Source organism: Eublepharis macularius, chromosome 14, assembly GCF_028583425.1.
Source record: "Eublepharis macularius isolate TG4126 chromosome 14, MPM_Emac_v1.0, whole genome shotgun sequence".
Classification (NCBI taxonomy): Eukaryota; Metazoa; Chordata; class Lepidosauria; order Squamata; family Eublepharidae; genus Eublepharis; species Eublepharis macularius.
Window position 1 is genome coordinate 69,775,687 of NC_072803.1, and position 26,310 is coordinate 69,801,996.

General features: G+C 50.8%; 1 protein-coding gene across 3 annotated transcripts in view; it reads right to left on the minus strand.

Annotated features, from left to right (window-relative positions):
• GPSM1 (G protein signaling modulator 1) overlaps positions 1 to 14,465 on the minus strand; it is an 85,131-nt gene extending 70,666 nt beyond the window's left edge. The window contains exons 1-5 of one of the 3 annotated variants that reach the window (XM_054997289.1): positions 14,292 to 14,465; positions 3,475 to 3,696; positions 2,407 to 2,542; positions 1,139 to 1,281; positions 479 to 602 (exon numbers count right to left, since the gene is read on the minus strand). In XM_054997289.1, the coding sequence (XP_054853264.1) occupies positions 479 to 602; positions 1,139 to 1,281; positions 2,407 to 2,542; positions 3,475 to 3,696; positions 14,292 to 14,344 (678 nt within the window). In that variant the 5' untranslated portion in view covers positions 14,345 to 14,465. Of the gene's footprint in view, positions 1 to 478; positions 603 to 1,138; positions 1,282 to 2,406; positions 2,543 to 3,474; positions 3,697 to 13,405; positions 13,502 to 13,886; positions 14,158 to 14,291 lie in introns of those variants that run through there. The other 2 variants (XM_054997288.1, XM_054997290.1) reach the window with 2 other exon arrangements.
• Between the last annotated feature and the right edge of the window lie 11,845 nt (positions 14,466 to 26,310).

A 26,310-nucleotide genomic window follows, 5' to 3' on the forward strand; every position in this document is an offset into this window, starting at 1 on the left:
TGTGTCACAGAGGACATGCAGCCCTGGCAAGTGTGCCCCCACAAAGGATAGCCCCTGGGCCTTTTCTCCCGGACAGAGGGGTGCAAGCAGCATCTGGCCACCAGACAATCCCTGAGGCTGCACGCTGAGCTAGGGGAAGTCAGAACGCAGCAGGGCAGCCGGCACACCAAGACAAGCAGTGCTGTGATACCGGGAGCCTGGGCTGTGGCACAAAGTGGTGCTGCTCTCTCGGGTGGTCTTCATCATCCACATTCCCGTTCTGCTTTTAAGTCTTGAGCAGACCCTACCGGCACATTGCCAAACTATTCTCAAGTAAATATATAAATAATCTCTGTGAACATGAGGGAGAATGAATTTTTAAAAAACAAACTACCTAATGTGGAAGAATAATCTGTAAATGGACTACAACTGGCAGAGAAAAAAACCCACAGAAACAAAGCAGCTTCCAAGCCCCCTTGGAAATCTTATTGGCTCTTACCTGTTTATGGAAAACAATTGATTTGCCAAAGTTTCCTAGTAGATATTGGGTGTTGCCCAGATTGCCATATGCTCGGCCTTGAGCAGCTCGATCTCCCAGCTCCTTCACCAGAGACAGATTCCTCCTGGGGGGGAAGCAGAAAGGGAGGAGAGGCTGTAACTCGCAGGCTGAAAACAGAGCAGAGAGCGGTGGTACTTGTGGGGCCACCACCTACTGGAATCCCTTCAATGGCGGCAGATCTTTGAACGTTTTGCAGTCCTTGTAACTGGCAGGCAGAGAACAGGCATTTTGGTTTTTTATTCACAGTCCATTTTGCTCTAGCCACCAGTTTGAGACTCAACAAATGGAACTAGCAGGTATCTCAAAATGGTATCTCAAGTCTCACCAAACGGTCCATGAAAAGGATGGCACGGATGACCCCCGACTCTGGGCACGGGGAGTACCCTGCGGGCCAGGAACAAGTTCAGAACCTGCAGAGATTCTCTGAGCTACTGCCAGGACAACTGACGAGGCCACATCCCTGCTTGTTCCCCAGGCTTCACATGGAGGCAGGTCCTCGCGCATTGCCAAGGAGTCGGTGCAGGGGACCCAAAGAGTCGGTTTGTCTGCCGACAGTCCCTGCTGTTCACAGCCTGTAGAAGGGGTTGGTACTCAACTCACAAATAAAATTCTGATGCCCTTTCCAAAGTCTCCTTGACCTCCTGAGGCAGGTGCCCTGGCTCCTGCGGCACACTCCAAGAGAGCTGCTTTCCTTTAGCGTGGTGCACATTGCCAATGTTGTACAGTGCTCTGGCCTCCCCTACCTAGACAAACAGAAGATTCACTGCGTTGGCTTTCTTTCCCATGGTCCTCATGAGGCATTTCAGGTTATCCCCACAGAAGGGCTGTAACAGACAACATCAGGTTTGAACTCCAATCTGCCATGTTGCTGGGCAGCCTCCTTCTCACAGCACCAACACAAGCAGGAGCTGTGAGCCAGTCCTAGGAGTCATTCATCCAAGCCACACGGAGCCATGGCCGGGTATCTCCCAGCCAGTACATTCTGCTTGGTCTTGGCCGCTCTAAAATGATCCTGCCTGGGTGTCAGTGAGTGTCTTACACTGCTGTCCAGATGTGGTCATGGGCTGGATGAAGACAAGTGAACTATAGAGCAAGATGGAGGTGCTGCTGGTCAGCAATACTGCCCAGCAAGGATGGAGCTGCAGTCTTCCAAAAGAGTGGATTTGCACCTCAAATCCACTCAATCGATGTACACAGCTGGACGCTCAAGTTTCCTCTGATATATGCAGTGACTTTGCCCAGGTTTTTACTCAAAAAATTGGACATGGGCAGCTCTGACCAGATTGTGCTACTGGACAGCAAGGTTTTCTTTGCAGAGCTGCCTTTGAGTTTATTCAGAAGTTTCAACCGGTACAAAACTCCACAAATTGCTGCTAGTGTCATTCTTAAAAGAACTGCACTGCTTCAATCACAGGCTCAGTTCAAAGTACCGGTTGTTACCTGGGCCTGGATTTTTAAAGGGCCACTTGCTCCCATGTAAGCCTTGCTGTCAACTAAGAGCTTCTGTGCCCCACACCTTCAGAGGCAAGCTGGAGGGGGGATGACAGGAGAAAGGTGCTTGTGGCACCACAGCTCCAGCTTCATGGCCATCTGCCCAGCCTCAAGAGCTGGTCAGTGGTCAGGCCAAAACATCCACCCGCAAGAGAAGTTGCATGTGTGTGACTAGCCCAAGGTCACCTAGCAAGCTTCCATGGCAAAGCAAGAATTCAAACCTGGGTCACCTAGATTCTCATCCGTTACTCCACCTTCCCTCACCGAAGCAGTTTACTCCATGCACAAAATTAAGGTGTCTAATAATTTTTACCTAAATTTTTGGTCACAGCATTTCTCACATTGTGTGTGCCGAACAGATGCTTGGCAACCCGTACCTTGTCCCCTTGCTCCTGAGAAATGTCCAGGTGCCTCTGGCCACAGGCAATGGCTTCCTCAAACTGCCCGAGGATTTTCAGCGTGTTGCCAAGATTCCCGCTGGCTTTGGCCTCCCCCGTGCGATCTCCAATGGTCCTGTGGAGACAGTCAGGAGACAGCAGTGGCTTCGAGGAAACCGAGTAATGATCCAGGGTGCAAGATGAAGGGAGCCCCGGGCCCCTTTCAGACGGTGAACTTTACTTCGAGCTTTCGGTGTATTCAGCCCATGAGGATCCGCTTTATTCTCATGCTACTTCGATTCTTGATTTCTACACTCTGAGGGAGTTGAACCAAAGTGGTGTCTTTTTTTATTTCTGCATCAGAAAAATGCCCTGATTCTGCCGCGAGCTTTGAGGACTCGTCAGCCCATCAGCTGCGGACTCATTAGTTTCTTCAGTCGATTGCTGAGGAAACTTACAAAGGAGGGGGGGGGGGCACCGGTCTTTTTAATAGCACCTACCTTGCAGTTTAGGGGTTTTTTTTAAATTCAGGAAAAAATTGATAGGCTGCTGTTCAACCAATCAGGATGCAGAGGAATAAAGGGGAGGGCAAAAGGCAGGGCCTGGTCTCACACTGAAGGAAGCATTCTGAACTTCAAAGAGGCACCAGTTTGACTTTGCTGGGGAAAAAAAATTGGAGTCTGTGTGCAGGGAGAAAAGCTGCAGAAAAGCCACGGAAAGACTGATTCTGCAGCCGTTGCAGCCTTTCTCCATGTGGAATGCAAAAAAGTCTGGGGAGCAGTTCAGAGACTGAACTGGGGTATTTTGACCAGGCATGCAGAAGTCTGAAGAGAAATCAATGCAGTATAGGGCCCAGAACTGATGAAAAAGCCCTGTGTGGAAAAGATCCTAGACAGCATTCCAGCAGCAGCTGATCTTTGACACTCCTGGTGTACAGGGGATGTCTGGACTAGGGAGTGCAGTAAACAAACAGCTTTCAATGGCCAATGGCAAGGCCAACTCTGCCAGGATACCAGCAATGCTATTTTGTTCCTCCCATAAGGAAGTTTCTAGATGCAGCGCACTTACCTTGCTAGCGTGAGATCATGCTTATGGTACTCGAGAGCTTTGGTGTACTCCTTCAGGTAGAAGTAGGCATTGCCCAATTGGCTGTAGATGGCACTCAGTGTTTTCAGATCTTCTGTCCCTACCTGCACAGCTGCTTCAAAGAAAGCCACCCCAGCTCTGAAATCCTCTGCTTTGCATGAACGCTCTCCTTCAAGGGCTAACTCCAAACAAGAAGCTTCCATCCTACAGAAACATACCAAAAATATAATCTTTGTTGTTGGTATCTACAAACCTGTAAAAACACCCAGGAGAAAATCTCACACGTTCTTGGTCTGATTTCTATTGGATTCTTCAGGGCAGGAAAAATCTAAAAATCTCAGCTGTTGATTCCTACAGCCCATGCAGAAAAATATGCAGTAATCTTTGGAGAAAACACTCAACAGCATTGTACTCTCCATAAAGTCTTTATTACTGTCAAAGCTGAGTAGCCTTGACGCCTGGCGTTTTAAAGAAGCTTTGAAGAAGATACCACAGTGTAATTAATCAGTAACGCAGTAAGTTTTTTTAAGCATTGAAGAAATTACCAAGAGGTTCATCGTTGTCCTACTGCATATAAGTAAGAAATACTTTAACTTCCTGTGTTCTCAATCAGGGGCGTAGACTTCCCAATTTCCCGGGGGGGGGGGGCTGGGGCTGGGCTGGTCCTTAAAAGAACCGGGGTCCAGTGACATCATAGGGAGGGGCTTCCATTGCCACCATCTGTGGAGGCGGGGCCATGGAGGGTTTAGGGAGGGGCTCCCCACAAAGTTAGGGGGACCCAGGCACCCATGAGGACCCTCCTAACAATCCCCTGGGCTGGGCCAAACCTAGGAAAAGGTGGGAGTTGGCCAGTGGTTATAGTGCTATCTCAGCAAGCTCCCGCTCTGTCCTGTTTTTGAAATTCACTTTTAGGATAGTCACTTTAAGATCTACAAATATACATGCCATGTGTATAGGACAAACTAACGGTCACAAATTTGACACTAAGAAAGTTAATACAGAAAAGCCTGTAGGGGAAAAAAATTTAAAGTTTTCCTGGACGTTCATTTACAGGAGTCTTGATTCTGCCTTATTCATAAGGGTGACTTAGTTCTGAAATTTACTAAATTGTGGCATTGCAGGTGCCTTCACTGGGTAAATGAGTGGTTAAAGTCTGAACCACGGCAGAATACAAAACAGTTGCTGTGCACTCGATTTCTGAGCAATGTACAGAGTTCAGAGTAGTAGCAATCTCCTTCTCATTTCAAACTCATATTCGCTAAGTGAGTAAAAGCACATTTTGAGGCAATTCAGAACAGTGCTAGTCACGACCCCAAAGAAAACTCACAGTTATACTACCTAGGACTGTATATACCTTGCTTTCTTAGCACACTGCTTAAAATCTTTACCTTAAAAACACAGACATTCCGAACACATTATTAACAAAATCACATAATTAAGTGCACATTTCTTGCCAATGTTCTCTCTGGGCTGTACACAGGGCAAAAGGAAATTTTTAAAAGGCCTCTGATCTGCATCCCCCAACCTCAAATCTTGTTCATGCAGATTGGCTTTTTCATTGTTTCAGAGAGACAGCACTCAGGCTGCCATTTTAGGAATTGTCCTTTTCAGCAATAGATACCACCTCTCCATTTAAAAATGGAATGGAAATTGAAAGAGGGGCTGAGGAGTGGCTGAAGCACCCACACACACTACCATGATAAAACGAACTGTTCTCCCACACCCAGCCCCTCCACAAAAAAACAGCAAGCAAGAAAACAAACAAAGCTATTTTAGCAAGGAAACAGAAGGTCTACCCCTTCCCAGTCTTCCATTTCCAAAATACAATGTAATGCTAAAGTAACTGAAAAGTAATGTAAAATAGAGATTCATTTTTCCCTATTAAAAGGAACAGAAACTATTCCTTAACAGAGTAGCATTGATTGCAGAGAAAACGTGATGATGGGTGGTTGGAGCATGCTGGCTGGTGTCAGTGTAAAAGAGAAAAAGAAAATAAACTTCTACTTGCCTTAGTTTTAGAAAAGAAGTAAGAGTTCTTTATTATAGGATTTCCGTACTTTGATAGGAAAATGGAGAGAAAATTCCTATCTACCGATCTATTCCTGAGATGAACAATCTACACATCAAAGGATAGTTCAGGGCAGTAAACAGATGCCCTGACCTGTCTATCTTTCTAACTCTCTGGTTTCTCCTCTTCTGAAACTTGAAGAAAGGGACAGCGTTAGAAGTGAAGTCTTGTTGTGAAGTCTCGTTGTTGTTGTTATGTGCCATCAAATTGCCTCTGACCTATGGCGACCCTATGAATGAAAGACCTCCAAAATGTCCTATCATTAACAGACTTGCTCAGATCCTGCAAACTGGAGGATGTGGCTTCTTTGATTGAGTCAAGCCATCTCGTTTTAGGTCTTCCTCTTTTCCTACTGCCTTCTACTTTTCTTAGCATTATTGACTTTTCCAGATAATCTTGTCTTCTTATGATGTGACCAAAGTACAATAGCCTCAGTTTTGTCATTTTAGCTTCTAGGGAGAATTCAGGCTTGATTTGATCTAGTATCCATTTATTTGTCTTTTTGGCTGTTCATGGTATCTGCAAAACTCTCCTCCAGCACCACATTTCAAATTAATCCATTTTCTTCCTCTCAGTTTTCTTCACTCTCCAACTTTCATATCCATACATGGCAATGGGGAATATCACAGTTTGGATTATCTTGATGTTGGTTCCCAGAGAGACATCTTTATTTTTAGGGATCTTCTCTAGCTCCCTCACAGCTGCTCTTCCAAGTCTCAATCTTCTTCTGATTTCTTCATTGTAGTCTCCCTTTTGGTTGATGATTGAGCCAAGGAATAGAAAAACTTGGACAATTTCAATTTCCTCATTCTCAACTTCAAAATTGTGTAATTCCTCAGTAGTCATTACTTTTGTCTTCTTGATATTCAGTTGTAATCCTGCTTTGACGCTTTCTCCTTTAACCTTCATCAGTAGTTGTTTCAAGTCAATTCGGTTTCGTTTTCTCGGCCATGTCAGACGCTCCGCTCCGCAGGTCCGGGAGGAAGCGCCCGAGCAGCCTGACCGGGCGGCTGATCTGCGAAGATTAGCCCCCAGGACTCCCAGTGAGGGAGGTAGGGTCCGGGACGCGGCGGGAAGAGCCCCCTGAAATCAATGCGGGGGGTAAATTGCCCGTTTGTCCCTATGGAGGCCGGCAGACGTGCGCGGCGCCCTGAGTGCTGCCGGGCCATGGAAAACGGCAAAGAGCAGAACTAGGCGGAAGCCTGTAAGTAAGCGAATCCCTTCTGTTATTACAAGCGCACGCGAAGGAGTGGTGGGATCTGAAGCTAAGAAGGCTCGTTCTTCCCCCTCGCTGAGTTTCAGAATTTGGTCGGCGGTCCCCACCCCCCTAAAATGGCAGCGAAAAAGCAGAGTCCCGCTTTGGGCAAGTCAATTTCGGCAGCCCTGCAGGGGAAAGGAGAGTCGCTCGAGGACTTGGTGAAGAGGTCGGTTATCGAAGCCATAAAGCCCTTTGTTGACAAGCTGAATGAAACAGATCAAAGGGTGGGCTTAATTGAGAGCGAAGTGAAAACCATCAAGGAAGCAGCAGGGGGGCAGAGAAGTCTGCCTGGGAAAATGCGTCACTCGTGAGGGCAACGAATAAAGAGTTAAAGCTGGTGGAGAACCAGCTGATCGGGCTACAAGTGGAACGAACACAGACAATTTTGCGCCTCCAGAATGTGAAAGAGGAGGAAAATGAGGATTTATGGGGTCTGGCCTCGGAACTATTGGCGACACCCGCGAGGGCAACTAAAGAAGAGGTAAAAAGCGCCATTTTGGAAGTCCGTCGGGCTTCTTCAAAATATGCAACGAAGCGTCAGCTGCCTCGCGAGATCATCATCGAGTTTTCATCTAAAAGGATCCGAGACACTATCCTATACAACTCATACAATGCGGATTTGGACTTTCTGGGTAATAAAGTCAAGATACTGAAGGACGTCCCATTTTTAGTTCGGAAAAGAAGATTTAAGTATAAAAAGCTCGCAGCTCTTCTGAGGGAACGTGGAATAAAGTACAAATGGCTATTTCCGGAAGGTATCTGGTTCAGTTACAAAGATCAAGCTTACAAGATAACATCAGAAGATCAATTAAGGGATTTTGAGGACAAAAATCAAGAATTTCAGCAAGACACCAAGCAAGAAGAAAAGGCGAAGCAGGAGTTAATGAATAACTGTAAAATTAAGGAGAAACTGTGAAGAGGTAGAGATTTTTTTGTATTTGGGAAGCAGCAAAAGCATATTTTAGAGGGATCACTATAAGTTCTGTAAGGAGAAAAAGAGGAATGATTGTCTTTTAAAAAATCCTCTCTAAGAAGGACATAAACAAGAAAACCTCTTGAAAGCGATGAAGCTGGAGAAGAACAAACTCGATCAAACTGATGTGTCCTCCCTTCATAAAAAGACGCTTTGAACAAAGCAAAGATTCTTTGAGATGGGTGATAAAACTGATAAATTATTCGCTGGAAAGTTATGAAAGAAACAAGCAAAAGAAACAGTTGCTGAGATAAAAATGAAGCAACACAGTATCTATAACCGCACCCAACTAACTATGCAACACAATAAAGTATAAATAATACACTTTAATTAATGAGTTTCATGCACCAAATTATACCCAGAACATTTAAAGTGTATATAAAGTATCATAACACCTGAGGTATATTATCCATCACAAATATCTTTCATGCAAGTTATGAAAGATATTTGTGATGGATAATAAAAGTGCATTATTAAAAGTGCTTAAACTTAAGTTACCTAAATTAACAGGAGGAGGATAAAAAGTTAATGGATGAAAAAATAAATTTGCAAGTAGTTGTTACAGCAATTCAAAAGCTCAGATTAAATAAAGCACCTGGATTGGATGGTCTAACTTCAGAGGTTTATAAAAACTTTCCTCAAACAATAAAGTTACCTCTGTTACAAGTCATTCTACTATATAAAAGTGTGTTCCAGATGACTCACCTCCTACCCTGGTGCGCCGCAAGAGGGCGCTGCCGCAGAGGGAAACCCTGGCGGGGCAGCCTGTCCCTCTAGAGAGCGTGCTGCAGCACGAAGCCCAAGCCGGGATCAGGAGGGGCAATACCTGCCCCCGATTTCAACTAGCTGGGATCAGGAGTGGAGCAGGTGGCAATGCCCATCCCTGCCATCACCCAGTTGGGATTAGGAGTGGAGCAGGTGGCAATGCCCGCTCCCCTTTCACCTGGCTGGGATCACGCAAAAGAGAGCCAGGTTTGACTCCTCACTCCTCCACTTAAAGCCAGCTGGGTGACCTTGGGTCAGTCACAGCTTCTAGGATTTCTCAGCCCCACCCACCTCACAGGATGTTTTGTTGTGGGGAAAATAATGACATACTTTGTAAACTTCCCTGAGTGGGTGTTGTCATCCTGAAGAGCAGTATATAAATCGAATGTTGTTATCATTATCAATCATTATCAATAAGCAGGAGGCAATGCCTGCTCCCCCCTTCACCCAGCTGGAATAAGGAGCGGAGCAGGTGGCAGTGCCAGCCCCCCTTCAACCTGCCGGAATCAGGTGTGGAGTAGGTGGCAATGCCCGCCCCCCGCCTTCACCAGATGGGATCAGGAGTGGAGCAGGTGGCAATGCCCACCCACCCCTTCACCCGGCCGGGATCAGGAGCAGAGGAGGAGGCAATGCCCATTTACCTGCCCTCCCCTTCCTAGAGTCCATTGTATTTTTTCCTACAATGGGCTTTGCTGCTATGTTGCAATGTATTTGAGTCTAATGGCTTACCTAAATTATGGGCTGAAAGTAAAATTATTGTGATTCTTAAACCTCCATAAGATCCTATACTCGTTAGCTCCTACCAACCTATTATTCTCTTAAATGTAGACTGTAGAATTCTGACATCTATTTTAGCAAATCGATTAAAAGACATAATTAGTAAGCCATCTGATTTTGCTGTACTGCTGTCCTGTTCCTATCTGTAATTCTAATCTCATTCTCTATGGACTCATTTCTGTATTTTTCTACGTATATGCCAATAAAGGCTTGCTTGAGATGAGTAAGCCATCTGTGCAAGGGGGTTCCCTGTCCTCCCAACAACCGTAGAGAACACACGATGGTGGTGGTGGTTTCAACAAGTTTGATTGGGGGGAGTGGCGTATTGGTCCTGGGTAAGGATCCCCAGGCGTGGCTCCTGGGGGGGGTTGCCCTCTGCCAGCCCCTCCTTGCCCTCCAGGAGGGTGCCAGGGGACGTCTCTGTGGTGCTGCTGCTGTCGCCTGAAAGCTCCAGGGGGTTAGGTCCTGTCCCAGATACTTCCCTGGGGACGTCGTGCTGCCACCTCCTCCATCGCCAGCCACCACGTCGTGCGGGATGGCTCAGAGGGGTGACCGGGTGGTGAATCCCGAGGCAAGAGCGCTGCCTTCTTTCCCCTCCTCCAGCGGCCTGCGTGGCAGAGGGGCTGCAGGTGATAAGTAGAGGCGGTCAGGCAGGAGGCTGGCCCACATCCAGGGCCCCAGGGGGGACTTCCCACCAGGTGATGACTTCCCAGCCTGAGTATGGGCCGTCGGGCCACTCCACTGGTTGGCGGGTCAGGACCCCACCCAGGCTTTTAACTCACTTTATAGTCTGTGAAATGTCTATAGCCTATTAGAAGCTATTAATGTTTTATTTTGTTTAACACTCTGGCCGTTTCCACACGGCTTACCTTGTTCCGGAAAACAGCGAAATCTCATGCACAATCTCGCGAGATGCTGTTATCGCACGAGAAGACACGATAACAGCATCTTCTTGTGCAATTTCGCGAGAGATTTCTGAGGTGTCCTGCCCCTGCAATTTCTGAGATTTTCTGAGGTGTCCTGCCCCGCAGGACAGGGGGCGGGCGGCCGCCCCCTGTCCTACAGGGCAGGCAAATGGCACGGACGGCCCCGCAACCCCCCGCGCTGCCTTTTGCCTGCCCTGCAGGACAGGGGTGCGCGGCAAGCCGGCCACCCCTTGTCCTGCGGGGCAGGCGAAAGGCAGCGCGGGGGGCTGCGAGGCTGTCCACGCTGCTGCCTGCGCCCTCTGGCAGCTGCTCCCGGCGCAGAGGTTGCTGAGGTGTGAATTTGGGTGTGTTTAGAAGCTTTTACCTTTTATGTTTTTATTTATTTTGTAAGCTGCCTCTGGCAGGGTTCCTGAAGAGGTAGCATAGAACTTGTCAAAATAAATAATAATTTTTCTCCCTATCCCAAAATATTTTAATTCGGAGGCACCCAGCGAAGTTGATTGGCGATACAGGACAGTCAAAAAGAAATGATTATTGAGTGAGTGAGCGAGAACCGCACCCTGCGTCGGGCCCCCTGGCTGCCGCTTGGCTGTGGTGCCACGGGGCTTGCTGGGGAGTCTCCCTTGCACCCGCCCCTCCTTTCTTCGTTGGCCGCCTTATTGGCTGGTGCCCTGGTGGGCAGCGTTGTAGCTCCTTTGGGCATTGTGGGCCCAGAAGGCTGCCTCTTACTGCAGGGACAGACCTCCCTCTCCTCCCTGGCTAGGGTGCGGAGCTCTCTTTATATCCCTTCTCCACCTCTTAGCATCAGCCCTGTCCCTCTTCCCATGTCTCTGCCACCACAGTAAGGCCCAACACCTGGGCAGGAAGCAGACGAACAGCTTGGCCCCACCCCCTGGCCCCTGATCTTTCCCCGCCTCCTCCTGCCACAGGCCAGAAGTGGATGCATCCCCTGGGCTTGCCTGCACCAGTGTGACCTGCAGGCTGGGCTCTGGCATTCCAGCCTACAAAGCTGCCTCTGTGGCTGGCTGCTGCAAGCCCTCTGGAGGAGGCCAGGGTTTCCACAGCGTGTTGCTGCCCCCCCGCCCCCCGTGGGTGGCGGCCATTGTTGGCAGGTTTGCAGCCCAGGCACTGCCGCTCTGTTGTGTTCCTGGCTGGCGGGCTGCCTCTCCCAGAGCTGCTGTCACTCTGTTGACCTTTCTCACCATGGTGCGGCCACCGGGCCCACTTTCCACCGCTGCTACTCCGTTTGGACCTCAGGTGGGTGCCGTATCTCTGGGGCTGTGGAGGGCTGTGGGTGACTCGGCTGGGGCTGCGGGGCCAGCTCTGGACATAGAGTAATTAAACTGTGGAATTCACTGCCAGTGGAGGTAGTGATGGCCGTGAACACACGAGGCTTTAATCAGGCCGACCCACGGAGGAGTCCATCAACTGCTGCCCGCCACACTGCCTAAAGAGCACCTCCGCTTTCAGAGCCCACAAGCCTGTGTATTCCAGAGCCTGAAGGCATCCATGTCAGATGAGAGCCTCAGCTCCTGTGGCCTGTATTTTGGCCCTTCAAGGCAACTAGTTGACTATTTGGTGAGACAGGATGCTGGACCCTCACTAGTCTCATCCAACAGTGCTCTTCTTAGGATCTTATGCTCCACCAGCAAAAAGGAGGGGGGAAAGTTGGCACAAGATGGATTTGGGGGCTGGTCATGACTGACAGCACATGCTGTACACCTATTCAAGCATGACCTTCTGGGCACGAAGCAGGGGTCACTGGGGCAGTTGGAGGGGGTAGTTGTGCATTTCCTGTATTGTGCAGGGGTGGACTAGATGACCCTAGAGGTCCCTTCCAACCCTATGACTCTATGACCTTCATTAGACAGGGCTCACTTGATCATATGCAACCACAGAACACTCACCACAGAACAGATGTCAACCTGGAGTGGTATGGAGGCTTCCAGCAGCAACTAAATGGGCAGATGCTGGGGCTTGACTTGGATGGGACACTGGCCGAGGTCTCTTCTCTCCTTATATCTTGGAGAGTGGGGTGATTTCGGATGACGACTGACAATAGCAGGCATGATTGGCTAGGGTGGAGTACACAGAGGGGTAGTGGATGTGGAGAAATCAGCATTGGTAATGCATCCTCCTGGATTGAATCGAGACCTAGGCTTCTTGTCTCATTACCAATGCTGAAGGAGTCCAACAGCTATCTGGTTGAGGCACCACCCTCTTGGCTTGCTTTGTCTCAGGCATGCATGTGCAGTGTGGCTTCAGTCGTCCCTGAACCAGGAGTATCTCGCAGGCCCAGTGAATGCTGCTCCACTGGGCTGCAGCCCTTCAGCTGTGGGGCTGAGCTCCCCGAGATCCATGCTTGGGGCTGGGGGGGGGCAGGACAGAGGGTGGGCACCTTGGGGGGGGGGCTGTATTCTACTTGCTCCTCTGGTTGTGTGCTTAGGGTTTCCAAGACCTCCACATAATCCATTTCCATCTAATGTCACAGTTGCTGGCAGGATTCCCAAAAGGTCAGCTTTGCCTTGCCAAGGGAACTTCAACACCTCCCCAAAGCAGGAGCTGAAGACCCGCCTCCTGCTTCCTGCAGAACCTGCGTTCTCCTCCCAGAGGCACCAACAGAGAGGAAGCGCGGGCAGTTTCATAGACAATGCCTGGGTGGGGCCATCGACATTGCCCTGTGGCCTTGACCCCCCCCCGTGCAGGGGGGTCAGCAACCAGAACAGGGTCCCGTCCCTCCCTCTATGGTTCCAGTCTTCTCCTTGGCAGTGTGCCAGCTGCCATTCTGGATCCCGACCCTTGCCTCTGGCAGCCACAGGGGTGGGATTTTGAGAATGGCCTCCGTTGCTTTTGGAAAGGAAGCTCTCACATGACAGCTGGCTGCAAAAGAGACCCCATTTGGGAACATTTTCATACTTCTACATGGGTAACACAAGCCCTGGTATGAAATTCAAAGACACATATGCTTGTTTTGTTAAAATAGCAATTTCATCTTGAGGAAAACCATCCAGAACATATAAACTGTTTGTTCTAGCTGAAGTTTAATGTCTGCTTGGTGACAACTGTTGCCCTTAGGGATCCCGTTCCCCCAGTTGGGGGTGGGGGATCCCCTGCTTTCACCCTCCCCCCCCCCCGCCTCCACTTACCTGACTGGTGGGGGAGAAAGGCATGGGAAGGGGCCTCCCGGGCACACTCCCAAGGTGGTGCAACAAGGTCACTCCTGGGATGACATCACTGTGCATGCCCCAAGAGCGCTCCTGTGCTTCGAAGCAGGCTGATTCTGACCCCCAAAGGGGCTGTTTTGGCCCGTATAAGGCCAAAATTGGCCCGCTGCAAAGCGCAGGTGCAGGGGGCGTGCGCACGAGGAGCTCCAGGGGCCCACCTATAAGGTACGTGCCAAGTCCCCCGCCTCCCAGTGGGAGGCTAAGGGGACCTGGTAACCGTAGTTCTCCCAGAACAAGGTGACAAAAATACTGTCCTCCATAATTAGCCTGTTGACTCAGAGGCGTTTCACTCCCCAAGACTTCACAGGTATTCGCTTCAAGGAGCTTGAGTAAATCAAAGGAGCAAATCGCCATGCCGTTGTCTGGTTCTGCTGCTTAAGTCGTCTGGAATCTTAAAACTGACCCTGCTCCGCTTCTACGAAGGAAGCCGAAGCCCGCCCGCCTCTGCCGATCCGACAGTCCGCAACATCTTCCCCTTGACTTCATCCGCGCCGCGCCGCGCCGCTCGGCCCAGGCCCAGGCCCAGGCCCGGCGAGCGAGGCAGGCGGCCTGCCAGGAGCGCTTCTGTCCCGCGGGCGGAGCAGGCGCGCCCGGCTCTCTCCCGCAGCTCCCGCGCCGAGGCGGCGGCCCCGAGGCGCGCGGGGCTGGGGCTGGGGCCGGCTGGGCCCTCCGCCGTCCGGCTCCGGGGGCGGGCGAGGGGCGAGGCGCGCTATCCCCTCCCAGCGCAGCGCCCGCAGCCCCGCCCAGGCCCTTCCCCGCGCAGGGCTGCCTCCCCCCCCCCTCCCTCCCCGCGCGCCGCGCTGCCTACCTGGCGTGCCACCTGCGGGCGGGCGCCCCTTCCTCGGCGGCCAGGGAGGCCATGGCGGCGCAGGGCAAGGCAGGGCGGCGTGGCCCGGCCTGCCCGCCCGCGCGCCCTTCCTCCTCCCCGGCGGGCGGGCGGGCGGGGTCCCCGGGCAGGACTCGTGGCGCTGCGGGCGGCGCTCCCCGGCTCTGACGTCGGCCCGAGAGGCTGGAGGCACCTCCGCCGCCCTCGCCAGGCTCCTGCTGCTCTGCGCTGCGCGGCGGGGCGCTGCGGGGGGGGGGGGGGCGGGGCGAGCGCCGCGCCCGCCTGGCCAAGGGGCCCCTCTGCTGCTGCCCGCCGGGCGGGTCCGGGCGGCCTGCAAAGAGTTGCGGTTCGCCCGAAAGCCCCTCCGAGGCGAATGGCAGGATGGAAGCGCGCCAGGAGGACGCCGTCCAGGCTTAAACAGCGAGCCGGACTTCTGGGCTCGCTGCAGCCTCTAACGCGCTTTCCAGACATCCTAAATCGGCTGTTCTGAACTTGTTTTATGAGGCCACAACCGTCTACCACGATCACTTCGTTTTAGGGTTGCCAGCTCCTGGTAGGGAATACCTGGAGATTTGGGGGTGGGGTTTGGGGAGGGGCTGGAGCTCAGCGGGTCTTGATCCTATAGAGTCCACTGTCCAGAGCAGCTGTTTTCTCTGTTGCCTGGAGATCAGTGGGAATTCCAGGAGACCTCCAGCTGCCGCCACCTGGCCTGGGCTTTTCTTGTGACCCTCCACTGGCAGCTGACTTAGGGCACCCAGGGCTGAGGTTTCCAACCCAGGAGTGGAATAGAGGTGGTTGCCCTTGCCTGCCTCTGCCCAGCGGAGCCGACCTTCCTCGGAGGCTTCCCACCTTACTCAGAGAGTAATGATTCTTGGAAGAATCATGAGGAATTCCCGCCAGTCCTCTCTGCCTCCTCTCCACTCCACCACTTGTAATCTTCCCCATAAGAAGAATTCCCAGGATGATCTCTTCACATATCTGAAGAAGTGAGGGGTGGCTCTCAAAAGCTCATCTTGAAATAAATGTTATGTCTTTAAGGTGCCATCGGACTTCTGTTTTATTTTGCTTTTATTTCACTGGAGGGGCTAGAATACCCCCACAGCAAAGTAGTGAGGGGAATAACTTTCCATGCCTGCAGTCCTGGAGAGAGCCATTGCTAGCTGGAGCAGAGGCTACTGCACCAGGAACCAAAGGCAAGCGCCCTGCCTGATACGTTTCAAGTATGCTTCCATTTTTCTTGCAACGGAAGCAAGCACGTAAGGGAGTGGTGGAAATGGGTGTTTCTGGACCAGGGCAGGTACTTTCACATTGCCCCTGGTGACTAAGACAGTGGCGAGAATGGTAGCAATTGGCTTAGGTGGGCCACAGCAGGATTTTCTGCCAAGTTCCTCTGTCGTTCCAACTGTAAAAATGCCAGCTTCAGGCACGCCCAGGCATGGAAGTGTTTGTACACACAGTTGCTGTGAGCAAAAACATTAGTCATGCCGGATGCTAGCAGCCAAAAGGCTGTGAAATGTACCATATGTTCTGCCTGAAGAAAAGTGTGCCTTTTCCCCTTCATTTGCTGTATACAACTCCAGAGAGCTGAAGAGTGGTGCTGCACCAGTTGACCAAATACTAGGAGATGATGGGACAGAAGCTCTGCCGAGTGGGCAGTACAACACATTTATGTAAAGAGTAAAGAGTATGAGTAACTTTTTGATATAGGCACCATTAACAGAAAGCTAATGCGTATGGGCAGAGGAAGAATTATACATTGGTGGCATCTGTGGTATCACAGAATCACAAAATCACAGAGCTGGAAGGGGCCATACAGATCTTCTAGATCAACCCCCTGCCCAATGCAGGATCAGCCTAAAGCATCCCTGACAAGTATTCAGCCTCTTCTAGAAAACTGCCAGGGAAGGGGAGCTCACGCACCTCCCCAGGCAGCTGATTCCACCTTTGAGCTACTCTGACCGTGAAAAAGTTTTTCCTAATACATTTCTGCATGTAATTTAAGCCCATTGCTTTGGGTCCTACCCTCTGCTGCCAACTGGAACAGCTCCTTGCCCTCCTCCAAATGACAGCCTTTCAAATATTTAAAGAGAGCAATCATGTCCCCCCTCAACCTCCTCTTCTCCAAACTAAACATTCCCAAGGCCCTCAGCCTTTCCTCGTAGGGCTCAGTCTCCAGACCCCTGATCATTCTCGTCGCTCTCTTCTGCACCCTCTCAATTTTGTCCACATCTTTTTTGTAGTGAGGCCTCCAGAACTGCACACAGTACTCCAGGTGCGGCCTGACCAAGGCAGTATAGAGAGGGACTATGACCTCCTGCGATTTTGATGCAGTGGCCCTTTTGATACAACCCAAGACTGAGTTGTACCCCTACTGTAAGGCTGGGAAAAAGCCCCATTGAATAAAATGGGAATTTATTCTGAGTAAACATGCATAGTATTACACAATAGGAGTGCAATCTGATACCTGGAATAAGCCTCCTTCCACACAGGGGGACTTACTTATGAGCACACATACCTAGGATTGTGTGAGGATCTGCCAAGTAACTCTCAAAGACTTCACTGCATGAGTCCAGGAACTGCCTGAGTTAAAGCACTTTATTGATATGCTACTAGAATCATACCCCTACTGCATTCCTTGCCAGGAATGGTGTTTCTTTTCAAGCACATAACGTATATAGGATTCTAAGCACAGCCTCATCCCCAGAGAGAGGGGTGGTTGCTCTCGAGAGGAACAGATTCTTTAATCTTTGGTTGAGGTGGTGGTGCCGGAAGGAGTGCTTTGGGTTCTGGGACCACAGGATAAGTTTTCTCAGAGATGGCCTTCTAACACATGATGGGTTTCACTTCTCAAGGTCAGGGAAGAAAATGTTTGGAAAGAACCTGGAGAGCTTCATCAGGAGAGCTTTAAACTGATGCCACAAGGGGAAGGGGATGGTCAACATGGGGATTTCAGTGAAGAAGTGATAACAGCGGGGGCCCGACTGAGTAGGACAGATCAAACAAAGGTATGAGGCGACAAGTGCCTATATACCAAGTATGGGCAATAAGAAGGAAGAGCTTGAGCTTGTCTTGCAAACAGAAGGCTACGATATAGTAGGAATTACTGAGGCTTGGTGGGATGATTCCCATAACTGGAATGTGGTAGTGGATGGGTACGAGTTGTTCAAGAAAAACTGCTTTGTATGTGAGGAGAGGGCTTGATTGTCAGCAAGCTCTGGAGAATATGATTGACAGCCTGGTGGAAAGTATATGGGTGGAAATAAGGGGAGGAAGGACAAGGTATTGTTACAGACCGCCTGACCAGGGAGACGAAATAGATGCTGCCCTCCTTGAATAGATTGGTAGAGTATCCAGACATCAGAACCTTATAATTATGGGTGACTTCCCTGATGTGTGTTGGAAGACAAGCTCAGCAAAGTGACATGACTCATACAACCGGTACTTTTCAATATTTTTATCAATGATCTGGATTAGAGATGGGCATGAACCATATTACGAACTTCAAAAACCCATGAAAATGGCGATCGCGTGATCATGATCCGGCGGTTTTCTTATCGGCCACAGCGAATGAACCAGCAGTCGGTAAAAGCCTGGTTCGTTGTGTTTGGCCGCGGTTCGGGAAGCCAGACACTTAGGCGCCAGCAATCAATTCCCCTGGCAACGGAGCCGGGGGAATGCCTGAACTCCGTCTGCGCCCCTTCTGTCGCCCTGGAAACCCGAATGGAAGCCCAGCTTACCTTGATCGGAAGGTCTTCCTTCCAACCACGGAGCTGCAAAGTGGTTACAAGTTGGGAGAAGACACCCAGGGGAGGGAGGGGGAAGGGGGTGCCCTGTAGCCACGGGCACTCCAATCTCATCCCTGCAAACCCTGATAGGCAGCTCCGATGGCCAAACACAGACCTCCTGCGTTGCTCAACGGGACCTGTGCTTATAAATAGCCGTGGGCTCCCAGGCTGGGTTTCACTTTCAGCGAGCAGTGGAGTGGGACAGAGCTCTTGCTTGCCACTTGCTAGCCTTTGGGGAGAGAGACTGTGAGTGTGATTCAGTTTGGATTTGGGGGATAGGGATCTATCTCCTCTGGTTCCAGGGCTGCTGCCTGGCTCTGGGGCCAAGCTCAATGGACACCTTGGCTGAAGGCTCACATTGATTATTGATCAGTGCCTGATCGGGTCAGGTCTGTGGGAGTGGTGGGCTAGGGCTCTAGTCCCTCCTTCCCTCTGGTGCCAGGGCTGCTGCCAGGCCCTGGGGCCAAGCTCGGTGGGTACCTCGGCTGAGGGCTCACATTAGTGCCTGATCTGTTCAGGTCTGTGGGAGTGGTGGGCTAGGGCTCTAGTCCCTCCTTCCCTCTGGTGCCAGGGCTGCTGCCAGGCCCTGGGGCCAAGCTCGGTGGGTACCTCGGCTGAGAGCTCACATTAGTGCCTGATCTGTTCAGGTCTGTGGGAGTGGTGGGCTAGGGCTCCAGTCCCTCTCTCCCTCTGGTGCCAGGGCTGCTGCTAGGCCCTGAGGCCAAGCTCGGTGAGCACCTTGGCTGAGGGTTCACAGTTCTTCTTCTCAATTGTTGTTTGCTGGCATGATGAGGCTATGGGTGGGGGACAAGAGTGGTCGTGGGGGGAAGTGCAGAGACTGTCCCGGTTGCAGCACGGGAAGCAGTGCTGTGCAGGACTCTGGAGCAGCAGAGACTCCCACTCCCCCAAAATCACCAGTTGTGGCTGTGAAGGAGGCCAAAGAGGTCTTGCTGGTGGCGGAAGAGGAACTCCTGAAAATTTTTGGGGAGGAGGAGGCCGAGGGATCCTTGGAGGAATGGTTGGGGTTCGAGGAAACATCCAGCCCGTCCCCATCCCAAACTACTGGTGGTGCTGTCCCTGCCCGCAGTCCACCCATCACTCCGTCTTCCATTGCCAGCTCCGTGGCACAGCCAGCAGCAACCCTTCGCCCTCCCTCTCCTGGAACCGTTAGTGGGCCACGGTTCAACCTCAATGTTTAGAGGCACTTTCGGTCCCTTCCTACTGACCCCCGCGTGGTGCGGTGCTGTGTTTGTGAGGGCCTGGTGCACAGAGGCAATGACCCGAAGCACCTGCCATCGACGGCCCTGACTCGGCACCTGAAGAGGCACCACCCGAGCCTGTGGTCTCCGTCCTCGGCCAGCGTAACATCCATTGGGGGGAGACCGAGGCCACCAGCTTGTCTGATCCGGGATTGATGGGAGGGTCTCCGGAATGCACCCCGAGCAAGAAGCCTTGCCTTGAGGGTGCGGCTGGTTGGAGCGGAAGGGTCAGGCAGGCCGCCCTGGGGGAAGTTGTTCCATCAGGGTCCGGGTGGCTCTGCTGAAAAGGGTGAGGTCAAGGGCTCAGGAGGCGGGCATTCATGTGGTGGCTCAGACGATTGCCCTATCGGTCGTGGAGGGCGTGGGCCTCCAACTGCTGCTCCAGCACTTTGCCCCATGGTTCTCCATGCCGTCACGGTGCACCATTGGGTGTCGAGTCGTGCCCGCCTTGTACGAGGCAGTGCGAGACATGGTGTGCAGAGACCTGTCGGCCGCCCAAGGCAGAACAGTGCACTTCATGGCTGACCTGTGGAGTGGCTGCCATCACGGGTACCTTCCCATCACCTACCACTGGTGGCAACCAGAGGATCTCCGCTTCCCCAGGCCAAGATCTGGCAGCCATAAGAAGGTGTCCAGCTTGAACCTGGGCTACAGGGCGGTTCTCCTTCAGGCCCGGGGGATGGTCGAGGTCCACACAGGGAAGAACATCACCACCACCGTCAAGGCAGCTCTGAGGGAGCGGACGTCCGAAGTGTAAGGGTATGTCCGTGGCTTCATGGTCACGGACGCGGGAGCCAACATGTTGGCAGCCCTGAAAGAGGCATCCCTCCCAGGCCTGGTGTGCATGGCGCACAAGCTGCACCTCGTCATGCGGGACGTGCTCGGGCTGGGGAGCAAGCTGAGGGACAGCTGGGACGAGGGAACCTTGTGGACGCGCAGTCTGCTGGACAGCTGCCGTCGCATTGCTTCCCACTTCTCCCGCAGCATCAACTCTTCCCGTGAGCTGTTCCAGCGGCAGGGGGAGGCAGGGGACCCTGAGCACCAACTCTTCCAGGACCTGCCCACCCGCTGGAACTCCACTTACGACATGATCTGCCGTCTGATGGAGCAGAAGGGCACGTTGGAAGATATCCTGTCCTCCTCGGATGTGCTGAGGAGGGGAGAGGAGTTGAGCCTCAGCTCCTTGGACTGGAGAGTCCTTGCCCAGATGTCCCGGATCCTGAAACCTTTCAAGGATGCCACTGAGCTCTTGTGCTCCTACCAGGCCAGCCTGGGTCAGGTCCTCCCTCTGATCCACGGCCTAGACTAGTTTCTGGCCCAGGAGCAAGGGCAAGAACTACTCCCCAGGGTCCAGGACTTTGTCCAGAGGATCCAGGCCTGTGTCGCTGAACACCTGCATCCTCTATGCTGCGAGGCACCATACCAACTGGCCTCCCTCTGTGACCCCCACATCAAGGGCAGCATTGCCACGCAGGCGGGTGAGATGCAGCACTGGGAAAAGGAGCTCCGCAGAGCGGTGCTCCGTTTCCAGAGACTGAGGGCAGGAGAGAAGGAACCGGGCAGCGGTGAGGGGCAGGCAGTGGAGGAGGAGGAGGGTGAAGGGGAGGAGGTGGAAAGAGAGCCACGCCAGGGAACAGCCACCCCAATGGACACATTCGATCTCTGGGCCTCGTTGGTGGGCTGTGTGGTTGGCCGCTGCACAACGGGCATGTCCCTCTCAGTGGAGGACTTGGCTGGGGCCATGGTGCACGAGTACCTTGCTGAGCCCACCGAGCCCCTCCCCATGCCAAGCCGTTGCAGTATTAGGCGAGAAAATCTGACTGATGGCCAGACCTGTCCATCATGGCAACAAACATCATGTCCTTCCCTCCCACCAGCATGCAGAGCAAGTGGGTGTTCTCCCACCTGGGAGACCTCCTCCGTCCCCGCCGCGCATGTCTGCATCCGGACCTGGTGGACATGTTGACGTTCATCAAGGTGAACCTTAACCTACTGGGGCACCCTCCCGGGGACCTGGACCTCCCCGGGCTCTGAGCCTCCCTGGGGTTGTAGCCGGCCCAGCTCATCCACAGCGGGCTCAAGCCTCCCTCAGTTCTCGGGGCTGCTTCCGCGGCTGGTGACCCTTTGTCCTCCTCTCCCAGACAAGTTCCCGTTCCCTCTTCACACCTCTCCCTCTCTGGATCTGCTCAGATGCCTCCCAACCTCTCCTGTCTTTCCCATACCGTTCTTTCCGCGAAGGCAGGAAGGTGTGGTGCTGCCAGCTGATGCCGCTTTTGGGCACGAGGAACAGCTCTGCTGCTGTTGCTGATGTTAGAGTGGCACCGTATGGTACCCCCCCCTTCCATGGCACCTGGTGTTCCCACTGAGCAGGGGGGAATGGGTCCCTCCCACCCCATTCCATGTCCTCTCCCACCCACACCGGGAATACCAGCACGCTCCTCTTTGGCCTGTCGGGCAGGCACATGGGGGGTGCCACAGGCAAGCGGCCAGACCCCCCGCCCCCTAAAAGTGGTTCGTTGCTGGTTCCCCATGGCCGCCAGGCCCAGCGGCCGCCATCAACACCCACCTTCTGTACATTGGGCCAACGTCAACTGGTAGCTCTAATTGTGTCGAGTGGGAGTTTCCTGGGGGCCTTGGATTGGAGAGGGTATAACTCCAAGATCCCTTTTGCAATCTTGTCCAAACTTGGGTGATGGCTGTAGGGGAGAGACTGCAAAAGACTCCCTGGGAATATGGGCTCTGTAAGTGCCACGGGGGCCATTCTGCGGACCACAAACCACGAACTGGTTCGGTAACGGGAAATGTTCATTGCGGTTCGCGATCTCGGGATCGTCATCAGCACCGAACCGCAAACTGCTGGTTCGTTAAATTTTTTTGGTTCACGCCCATGTCTAATCTGAATGAAGGAGTGGAAGGGCTGCTCATTAAGTTTGCTGATGATACCAAATTGGGAAGAGTGGCAAACAGCCAAGAAGATACGAGTTCAAATTCAACAAGGCCTGAATACTCTGGAGAAGTGGGCGGTTGTGAACAGGATGCAATTCAACAGAGATAAGTGCACAGTATTACATCTGGGCCACAAAAATGTGAAGCACAAATGCAGGATGGGGGATACACTTCTGGGCAGTAGTATATGTGAAAGGGATCTTGGGGTAAGAGTGGACTGTAAACTGAATATGAGCAGTCAGTGTGATGCGGTGGCAAAAAAGGCAAACTCAGTCTTGGGTTGTATCAAAAGGGCCATAGCATCGAAATCGCAGGAGGTCGTAGCCCCTCTCTATACTGCCTCGGTCAGGCCGCACCTGGAGTATTGTGTGCAGTTCTGGAGGCCTCACTTCAAAAAGGATGTGGACAAAATTGAGAGAGTGCAGAAGAGAGCGACGAGAATGATCAGGGGTCTGGAGACTGAGCCCTACGAGGAAAGGCTGAGGGCCTTGGGAATGTTTAGTTTGGAGGAGAGGAGGTTGAGGGGGGACATGATTGCTCTCTTGAAATATTTGAAAGGCTGTCATTTGGAGGAGGGCAAGGAGCTGTTCCAATTGGCAGCAGAGGGTAGGACTTGAAGCAACGGGCTTAAATTACATGCATAAAGATACCGGCTGGATGTTAGGAAAATCTTTTTCACAGTCAGAGTAGTTCAAAAGTGGAATCAGCTGCCTAGGGAGGTGGTGAGCTCCCCTTCACTGGCAGTTTTCAAGAGGAGGCTGGATGAATATTTGTCAGAGATGCTTTAGGCTCATCCTGCACTGGGCAGGGGGTTGGACTAGATGGTTTGTATGGCCCCTTCCAGCTCTTATGATTCTATTATTCTAATTACTTTCAAAATACAATATTAATCGGCAATAAATAAATGCATTCAAAGTACAGTCTGTATAAAGTGCTGTCCATTTATATCTTCAGGGTTGGAACAAGGTTTTTCTTCCCGTGCCTCTTCACTCTCCTCAAATATGTAATGACTTCTAACAAAGCAGTGGCTTGTAGCTTCAAATCTTACTGATTCCCATGAAGAGCTCACGGTTCCAAGTCAGCCCTGGCCGAGCTTATTTCGCACGCACTGGCTTTTTCAAGGGCAATTAACTAAAGATACAAATTGTAACCAACCTTGTTATACAACCCTAATCTCATTACTCTGAAATTGAAACTAAACTATTTGTTCTTCTTATACTCACAGTATCGTTAACAGTGTTTACACTCCAGTCGTACTGACTCTTTCTCTCGATGGATGCCATTTCTGCAACATGGAGGTTCACTGACCGATTTAAAAACCATTTCATTTAAAGGCACCATGTCACAAACAACAACCACTGTGTACTTTCTCATAAGATTGCATATTACAAAACACTTAAATGGAATCTCTAAATAAAGCAAGAGAGATCCCATTCCTGATTTAGACCTGTTGGTTCTAAAGAGTTCAACTCAAAGATCCACCACGCTTCACATCTTAATAATTGTCATGGTGAGATCCTTCCCTTTCTGTCCCGCACGACTTCTAATACTGTAAACTTCAAGTCCCTCTGTGTGCTTATTCTGTATGAAATGGGAGGCTAAAGCAACCTCCTCTACCTGCCGTCAAATCTTAGATTGATGTTCCTGAATTCTGATCCTCAATGTACGATGGGTACTGCCTATATAAACTTTATCACTTGGGTATTTAATTAAATATACAACTCTCTGTGTGTTGCAGGTTGAGAACTTTTTAAATTGAACCACTTTGTTGGAATCCTTGAGGGACACTATATTGCCCATCATGGCCAAAGTACAGGTGCTGCAGTGGCCACACCTATGATGTCCGGTGGGAAGATCTCTTGGCAACTCCATGTATCGCATGTCCAAGTGCACTAAAATATCTCTCAAGCTACTGGTTCTTCTGTAACCTATTCCAGGTGAAACATAGACAAGCAGAAGGCAGCATTCATTGGTCATTAGCATATACATCTTTGTCCCCAAGAGTCTATCAGATAATTAAACAGCAATGGCACATAGTATCACATCTACCGGGCTGTTCACGTTCCCAGGGTAGGCGCTTGCGAGCCGTAGCAGGGGCTCTCTAGGACTAGACAATGAGGTCCTATTAAATCAGCATCAACCAGAAATATCCTTAATATACTGTCTTTTATTGATGATTTCTCAAGATGCACTATGTGCTATTTGTGGAAAGAAAAATTACAAGCTGAGCAGAAACTGAGAGGGTATGTCACGATTGTCGCTGACAAGTTCAAAAGGAAACCTTAAGCCTTTCAAAGTGATAACAGGGTGAGGGCATGAGAATACATCTCTCACGCCACACAGACATTTCTCAGGGAAAATGGAATCCAGCACAGACTTGTTGTTCCCTGCACCTCAGAACAGAAGAAGTCTCTGAGTGGAAGGCTAGCTCTGTCATCATACAGTCTTTGGGTGTAAGGCGTATGCTACCACCAGAAGAAAAGAGATCCAAACTAGAACCCAGAGCCTTAGAAGGCATTTTTGTAGGCTATGCTCCAGGCTGCAAGGGATACAGAAATTTAGACCCAAACACTAACAGTATTACTGTAAGCAGAGCTGTGTAATTTGATGAGCAATAAAGGAATAATAATAAGAATAACATTCAATTTATATACTCTCTTTAGGACAACTTAACACCCACTCAGAGTGGTTTACGAAGTGTGTTATTATTATCCTCACAACAATCACCCTGTGAGGTGGATGGGGCTGAGAGAGCTCCGAGAAGTTGTGACTGACCCAAGGCCACCCAGCTGGCTTCCAGCAGAGGAGTGGGGGATCAAACCTGGTTCTCCGGATTGGAGCTGTGTCACTCTTAACCACTACATTGGCTCAAAGGAACAAGCAGAATGCTGCCCCACATGGCCGTTGAAAGGGAGATGGTGATAACAACCAGCTGCCGCTGTATCGACGCACATTGAGCCCACACAACCAGATACCCAACCAGGTGAAGAAATAAAGGTGGAAATTCCTGAGCCAGCAGATGTGCCAGACAGGGCCCACTGTAGCGGCAGAGGTAACTTGAGGCTCTCAGGTGCTGTCAGCACACCAACAGAGAAGTTCTGTCTGAGAGACTGACCTACCTCAAAAGGTCATCGTTGCCACAAGAATCATCGTCGTGGGCTGAAGTACAGTGAATGCCTGAACAAGAAGCAAGCAAATGGAAGAAAACAGCACAAGAGGAAAGAGATGCTCCACAAAAGAATAAGGTGTCAGCTCTCACTACCTAAGAATGTCATTGGATGTCAGTCAGTTTTCACAGGTAATCAGAATGCAAAAGGTGACGTTGAAAGATACAAAGTCACATTAGTAGACAAGAGATTTTCTTAGATTTATGCACCAGATTATGACCAAACTTTTGCAGCAGTTATAAAATACTGCACAGTTAGATGCTTTTAAGCATAGTAGCATCCAAAAATATGCAAACTGAACATCTGGATATATAGGCTGCATTTTTACATAGTAAAATAGAGGAGAAATAATACATGTAACAGGCACAAGTACATATATAAAAAGAATAAACATCTAATATGTAATCCTCAAAAAGGACATTATAGACTGAAGCAAGCTACGCAAACGTGGAATGAAAAATTAATCAAAATATTACTCAATCTAAACTTTAAACAAGGTAAAGCTGGTCTCTGTCCTTACAGCAGACACAAAAATGGAAGATAGATATTTATTTTGACTTATGTTGGTGATCTGATTATTTCCCTTGAAAATCAAAATGACTGCTGAAATTAGATCAAGATGGTTAGCTGTGTTTGTCTGTAGGAGTATAAAATTTTCTACTATGCTGAAATTATCTCTTGTCTAAACATAGAAGTGGAAATGAAACATTTGGGCAATGCTAACTTTTACTTGGGAATTTAGAGTGAATGAGAACCAGATGGCAGTTACTGTAAAATTTTGGTCTAGAGAATGTTAATCCCATGCCCACACCAATGGAAACAGGTTTTTTCAAAGAAAAGGAAC